Source organism: Aptenodytes forsteri, unplaced genomic scaffold (genome assembly GCF_000699145.1).
Source record: "Aptenodytes forsteri isolate BGI_AS27 unplaced genomic scaffold, ASM69914v1 Scaffold55, whole genome shotgun sequence".
Classification (NCBI taxonomy): domain Eukaryota; kingdom Metazoa; phylum Chordata; class Aves; order Sphenisciformes; family Spheniscidae; genus Aptenodytes; species Aptenodytes forsteri.
Window position 1 is genome coordinate 11,479,733 of NW_008796063.1, and position 7,640 is coordinate 11,487,372.

General features: G+C 53.4%; 1 protein-coding gene across 1 annotated transcript in view; it reads right to left on the reverse strand.

The window, feature by feature from the left end:
• Positions 1-2,079, reverse strand: part of PKD1 (polycystin 1, transient receptor potential channel interacting) — a 58,790-nt gene extending 56,711 nt beyond the window's left edge. The window contains exons 1-2 of the mRNA XM_019473960.1: positions 1,956-2,079; positions 1,329-1,356 (exon numbers count right to left, since the gene is read on the reverse strand). Of these exons, the coding sequence (XP_019329505.1) occupies positions 1,329-1,356; positions 1,956-2,079 (152 nt within the window). The remainder of the gene's footprint in view (positions 1-1,328; positions 1,357-1,955) is intronic.
• Between the last annotated feature and the right edge of the window lie 5,561 nt (positions 2,080-7,640).

Genomic DNA, 7,640 nt, shown 5'->3' on the forward strand with positions numbered 1-7,640 from the left:
GGGGATAAGTAACAGGGACGGATGTCCTTTTAAAAGGTTTGAGTTTATTTTCCCTGATTTTGCTGTCCAGGATTTCTTTGCCAAGCTGAGAGTGAATTCAGAAGAGTTCACCAGCAACACCAGTAAAGAAGTACAAAAAATGTGCAAGATGAAAGCTCAACAAATACACTTAAAAAAAGGATGCTAGCAAAAATATCTGACCAAGCCAGTGTTCTTTTGTCTCGGGGTAGCTGGGACAAGAATACACAGCATCCATCGCTGAAGTGTCACAGACCACATGGGAGTCATATTCTGCACAGGAGGCATGAAAGTCACCTCCAAACCCATTTCCAGCTCCCACTTGCAAGACAAACACACAGATGGTTTGGACTGGAATCCCAACTGCTGCCAGCCAGGTCAGATCCTTCCTCAGGGAGGCTCCTGCTCCACTTCTCCACAAGTATTTTCTATAAATTGTACTCCTCTGCCTCTGCACCTCCTTCCATTACTTGACCAGTTTTGGAAAGGACCAGACCACCAACCAGTTACCTTACGGAGAGACCAGTAAAACTATTTCTCTTCTTTGAAATACCTGCAAACAACCCATTTAGTTTTTAGGCAGCACCTCAAGCCCAAGACAGAAGGAAATGGTGTTTCAGCTCTGATGCCTTCTTGCTCCTTGCCCACACAAGAGAGACCTCCAAAACAAACCATTCTGCTGCTACAAAATCAGGGCTTTGGCATTTCAAAGAGCCTCTTCAAAAGTGCTGCTTGGCTGCATGGAGAAGAGAGCGCACAGGGCAGGGTTGAAGCTCTCAGCATCACAGATGGCACAACCAGCAAGTGGGCACCTGAGCCACGCAGGGTACTGGGACAGCCAGCCCCAAGCCCAGCCGCCTTCTCTGCAGCTCTCTGCAGCTTTCTCTCCATCCCTCCCATCTTCCTACTTCCCAAGTAGGAAGTGACCAACTCCAGCAGGGCAGGTCTGTTCTTCTCCATCCCTCTGCCACAGTGCCAGGCATGGAGGGGTTGGTCCTGAGCCTTCCCCAGCCCTTTACAAACATCCCTTATCATTATTGCCATTCATCTCAGAGAAAGCTTTTAAACTTCAGATAAGTGAAGGCTAAGACCCCAAATCCTTGACTCCCAGGGGTCAGTCAGCTCCATTCCTACCCGAGAGCAGGACCAGGGATGACTGTGACCTGGTACCTGCTCCTGGAAGATGCACAGTGGCAGAGCTGCTCCCAGCAGCCTCAGCAAACAGGTAAAATGCAAATACAGGCAGTAATTCCCCACACAGTGCTGCGTTTACACAGCGCGTTGGACTGACACTAGATGTCACTGCCTACTGAGCGGCACGCATGCGGAAAGGAGTTCCTGGTGAACAAGGGTGATCCAGCGGGGACTCAAGGGGTGCAGGACGCCTGGTGCTGTGGCTGCGGCCAGCAGGTTTTGTTCAGGAAGGGCCAGAAGGAGCTGTCCCCCATAAACTAGTAAGTGACAACCCTCAACCTTCTGATTTGCTCAAGGGACTGTGCTGCTTTGTATGGCCAGGACAGCTTGTGAGGGTGTCAGGCCACTCGGATGCGTCTCGGGTATCGGCACTGTCATGCCCCAGTGAGCCTCCACGGTGTCACGGTGGAAGGGCTGGAGGGGGCCCCTGTGCCTTTTTCCTCTTCTCCTGATAGTACAACTTGGCTTCGTTCCACACACACCATCACCAAGCTGATGCTGCCAGATATTATCAGCTGAGCTCATTCATCTATCCTGCACCCACTACTGTCATCCAAAGCCAACACTGACCCATGGCCCTGCAAGCGGAGAAGCTCCACCAGCAGGCTTCAAAAGGGAAAGCTGGGGCTCATTTCCCAGGCAAGGCTGCTTCAGAGGCAGCGAGATGCTCTGAACCCTCAGAGGTTGTAATTAACCCAAGCTCTGTCTATACCCTGAAACTTTGTCACTTAACTACAACTCACGTGCTTTCCAAGGGATCCCAAGGGCTCCCACCCTCTGTCTTCCACAGTCTGAGCTCCCGTCCAGCACCCGCAGATGCTGCTGTTGTCTCGGGTTCGGCACTGTCATGCCCCAGTGAGCCTCCATGGTGTCACGGTGGAAGGGCTGGAGGGGGCCCCTGTGCCTTTTTCCTCTTCTCCTGATAGTACAACTTGGCTTCGTTCCACACACACCATCACCAAGCTGATGCTGCCAGATATTATCAGCTGAGCTCATTCATCTATCCTGCACCCACTACTGTCATCCAAAGCCAACACTGACCCATGGCCCTGCAAGCGGAGAAGCTCCACCAGCAGGCTTCAAAAGGGAAAGCTGGGGCTCATTTCCCAGGCAAGGCTGCTTCAGAGGCAGCGAGATGCTCTGAACCCTCAGAGGTTGTAATTAACCCAAGCTCTGTCTATACCCTGAAACTTTGTCACTTAACTACAACTCACGTGCTTTCCAAGGGATCCCAAGGGCTCCCACCCTCTGTCTTCCACAGTCTGAGCTCCCGTCCAGCACCCGCAGATGCTGCTGTCCTCCATCCAGACCAGGCACTAGATGGCAACCCACCGGTACCTACAAACCAGAGCCCAATTCCCTTGCTGTTTTCTACCCTTGGCTTCATGATCTGATGAGGAACTGGTATAAAACCTCCCAGCTTTCAACCTCCCCAGACCTCCTCAGTGCAGAGCCTGCAAGGGAAGCAGAGCTCCTGTTGACGGGACAGCTTGGAGAAGCGAGGAACAGTGGCGGATGCCAGCGCCTGCCACCTCCAGCCACGAGTCAGTGAGCCGGGCTCCCAGCTGCCTGCTTGCCTTCTCCCACTGGTCCCTCTCCAACTTGTATGGAAAATCATATTATGCCTTCCTGGCATGGGAAAGATGGCTGTGAACCAAGCTGTGAACCAAGCTAGGTTGCAGGAAAAAAAAAAAAATCAGGAAGTACTGAGCAATGAAACCCAACGCAAAGGCTGTGGGACAGAGCTCGGCCTCTCGGTGCCACAAACTGCCACGACTGTATTTTCCCAGCCCACTGCCAGGCTGGAGGAAATTCGGAGGAGGTTCAAAGCAGAGCTGAAGCCAGCAGAAAACAAGGCTCTCCATTGAAATGCACTGTGCACGCCAACTGCCGCCCTCTCCACGAAAGAAAGAAAAATTTATTTTATTTGTGCCACAGGGGATATTGAGAACACACTGTGCTGCCTGGAAGAGGGCAGCTACAGACAAGTCACAACTTCTCGATCCTGCCTCAGCTTCCACACCTGTAAAATGGAGCCATGGAACACCAGAGGAGGCTGGGAGGGCTGGCCCACTTCTCCACAGATCTCTGTGGGACGAGGGGCACCAAAACCCACCAACAACTACGGTATAGAACAAGGAGTGTGTGAAAGATGCCTTTCAGAGAGCTCCCCTTGCAGCTCCCTAAGTGCCCCAGCAAACACTCACACATTTGACTTGCATGCCTAGCAAAGGAAGTTTTAAAAAAACTTCGTCTGGAAGTGGAGTTGGTCGTGGGGGGAAGGTGAAGCTTCAGATAAGGGAACGTTTGGTAATGAGGGCGTCAACCTGAGCCTTGGGAGCCTTCAGCTCCATCCCAGCTCTGCTACCAATTCCCCGTGTGATGCTGGGTGAGCCACCGAACCTCTCCGGAGCTGTGTGTACCGCAGGGCTAACAGCAGCCCGTCTCACAGAGAGTGTGAGGATGGATCAGTCACAAACACCACTAGTGAGATCTCCTGCAGATGGGGTCTGGTAACTTCTGGGGGTAAAAAGCGTCAAGCACTGGCATGCCCTCACCTAGCTGCTGCCCTCCAGCAGCTGCTGATGGAAGCGAGCAGCAGGGCTTGGTGCTGCCCGCTTTGTCCCTTCGTGATGCTCAGACAGGCTCCACGGCCCCGCAGCTGTGAGCCCAGGGCAGCCAGGGCGGTTATTTCTGCAGCGCTGTGGTGGATAGGCTTTTTTTGGTGCACTGCTGTTTTTTTCTTAATTCCACAGAACATATAATGTTGAGCAGAGTATAGCACGCCTCCGCCTGCCAAGCCTGATGTCATGCTCTCATTATGTCATTTGTGGGCCCGCTCTGCCTTCATTTCACAAAAAAGGGAGGGAAGGGAAGGGGGGGCAGTGCTGGCTTGTGCCTTCCCCAGCCCTTTTGGTGCGTGGAGCCCAGCCAGAACAGTAATGGGAAAAGCATCCACAGACGGAGAGAAGCGTCTGTGCAGAGAGGAGCCTGCATGCAGGCTGGGAGAGCCACAGTGGTTCAGTAGAAAAGAAGACCCAGGTCTGTAAGCCACAGTAAAAGCTAAGATTTTTGTGGGTCAGTGAAGCTCCCGAGGTGCTAGGGAAAGATGGCGGCTTGGGTACAGTCGTATTTCCATTCAGAGTCTGCACAGGAGCCTCTACAGTGGCTATTAAGGGGCTTGCAACAGTGCAGGAGGGATAAAGCATCTGCCCTCCAGGCTGCCGGGTGCAGCTTGCAGTCAAGGGAAAAGCTTTTCTATCTCCCAGCCCATCTTCCTGAGCTGGGCTGGCCTGACAGGACACACAGGGTGCGTAAATGGAGCATCTGCAACAGAGAGACCCTGTCCTTTGGGGAAAATCACTTTCTCCCTGTGGATCAGCCAGGCCGGGCTTTCCCACAAGCCTCCCCCAATCAGCCAGTCTTCCCTGATCCAGGACAGACCCCCCTGAAATGGAGTTTGCTTCATGTTTGTGTGACCAAAGTAAGAGTCATGGGGACAGGGCTGGGCCCCATTTTGGCCCAGAGACTGCATTTTAACAGCAGGAGTGGGTGCAGTGACATAGGAACAGCTCTGTCCCCGAGATCAAGGGTCCATCCTGTCCCACATCCCATCCCCAACTGTGGTCAGTACCAGATGTTCAGGAGATGCACGAGCAAAGCTCCCAGCGAGCGATCCTTCCCCAACACACTTCCCAGCTCTTGGCAGCCAGCAGCAACAGAGGACCTTCAGAGCCACAGACTGCATCAGACTGCAGTATTTAACAGCCACCAAGAGACCGATCTTCCATGACGCCATCCACCCCTTCTTGGGCCACCTTGGGCTCCACAAGAGTCTACAGCAACAAGCTCCGTAATTCACGTACTTTACAAAAAAAATACTTTCTCTGGTTTGTTGAAACCTGCTAGAGGCATCACTTCATTGGATGCTGCCTAATTTTCTGCACAGTAAACACTGAATAATTGTTCTTATTTATCTTCTCTGCCCCACTCCTGACTCCAGAGCCTTTCCCAGATTGCCCGAGTCCTCTCTTTCCCAAGCACATCTTCCAGTGGAAACAGTTCCCCCTTTCTGATCTCAACAAACTCCACATGCTTTGCCCAAACATCCACCGAAGAATACAAAGGTGCTCGGTCCCTGGCAGTTCTTGTGGCTAAAGCCTTGCAGCAACAAGGGAGGAGAGGCAACGACCGAAGTGAGCAGCAAACCGAGGCACAGAAAACACCGCAGGCAGCAGCAGCTGCCCAGCAACGCTCCGAGCAATGTCCAGCAATACTCCCATTTCTCACCCCCACCAAAAGCCAGGCTGCACCATTCCACACCTTGCAACCAGAGAGGGCAAGTGACAGAGGGACATGCGAGATGGCTTGTGAGACACAACGAAGCCCACTGCTTCCAGAGCCCTCCGTCAGCTGACAGAGCAGCAAACTGCCCGAGAGGTCGCCTGCACAGCCGAAAGGCTGTCTTACAAGTTACCATGGCAAACATTTTTCTAGTCTCCAGAAATAAAAGGCAGCATAGTGCCCCATGCAGCAGTGCTGTGCTGATACTGCCTGACATATATAATAGACTTTCCAGAAAAGAGGAGGAAAAACCCTATGTTTTTGCATGCTTGAGCCAGGAAAAATTACAGGGTTTTGCTGATCTGATTCCTTTTTTTCTTTGTCTTTTGGCTTGTACCTCTCCTAGGAAGCACAGTAGAAGTAACAGTGCTTGTGTGCAGAGTGGGGAATAGAGATTCTTGCCACAGTGGCTACGGAAATCTGAAAAAACACAGATTTTTCTTTCTGTGTGCCGGGTGCAGGAATCAACGCTGTCATCCTGCGCTAGGTGCAGGGACACCCCGGCTGGCAGGCTGGGAGGAGCGCTGTCTCAACAGCTCTCCTGCACGATGAGCTCTCAGCCTTTCAGCACAGACAGGAGGGCAACAGCATATGGAGATCTTCATCACCAGCTACTGGTTTCAATCACACTGAAGCAGGGATTTTCCAAGGCAAAGGGCTTCCAGCTCCACCCCGCATCACCTCCAAGAGCTGCAGCCAAACACGAAGACGGGCCTTTCGCTAGTGGGTTTCACCCCTTTCTTTCCCAAAGCCATTTAGCAGTGGGTCACTGTGAACTGATGCATCCCACCCCAGAGGAGGCTGCATTTCATCTGTGTGCCCAGAGACTCCACTGCAAAGATCAGCTTCCAAAGAACAGCAAGGCTGTTAGGGAGCAAATGCATGACATGGAGGGCTGTCCAGGGAAAGGCTCAGGGAGATACCGGCAGCTGCTGGAGTGACTCCCGTGAAGAGAGCTGCACGCTGGGACTGGCAGACAGCGGCGAGCACCCTTGCCTCCTCAAGGCTGTCACAGCACGATGACAATTTATTTGTTCATTTTGAATTTATGAGTTTCAAAGGCTGGCCCAAGTCTTAGCTCTCTCTAAGGAATTTGCCCCAAAAGACTTTTTCACAAATATTCATCTAAAAACTAAATGTTTTTCTTCCCACAGCAAAATCATAATTGTTGATATGAAAATATAAGGCAAGGATACAAGCATTTTTGCAATGTTCTGTACACTTTGTGCTCTCCTGGGAGAACCGCAAAGCACTCTCACATATGCCCTTGCAAGGCAGCTGTGCCAGGAGGCGGTTGGGTTTGACACAAAGCAGACCCAGATGTAACTCCCAGGTCCGCTGCAGACTCGCTGCAGGACCACGGGCAGGTCACCCCATCACTTCGGGCCCCCCTCCAAGCAATGGGAGTGAAGCAATGCTCCTTCCCCTTCTCAGCCTGCCCTGCCTTGTCCTGCCGCAAGCCTCTCCCGGAGCACCAGCACAACGTGACCCTCAGATCTGTAGGAGTAAATCCTACTTGTCCTGCTGGGTTGGGGCCACAGGTTCTTCGTGACCCCGCTGAGAGGCAGGTGGCTGCCCACAGGGTGGTGTAAAACACTCCCTTAACTCTCGGCAGAGCTCAGGGTTGAAGCCGGGCAGTGGGTGTCTGCATCCCTGCCAGTGGCTGAGGAAAACGGGCTGCGAGAGCCTGTGCTTCGAGCAGCGTGGGAGAGACTGAGCCCTGAGCCCTGCACGGGACCGAGCTGAGAGCTCGGGACACCCCAGGTGACACAGCAGTCCCTACCCAGCCACTGCTCACCCACACTCCCTCTGCTCCTGTGCCTGTGCCCCATTCCCGGAGCAAACAGAGGTGATGCTGCGTGTGCCTGCGGGGTGCACGGCCATGGCATCCCCACCACGGCCAGGGCATCCCAACCATGGCCGAGGCATCCCCACCGCGGCCAGGGCATCCCAACCATGGTCATGGCATCCCCACCGCGGCCAGGGCATCGCCACCACAGCCAGGCCATCCCAACCACAGCCAGGGCATCCCAACCACAGCCAGGGCATCCCCACCGCGGCCAGGCCATCCTTACCACAGCCGG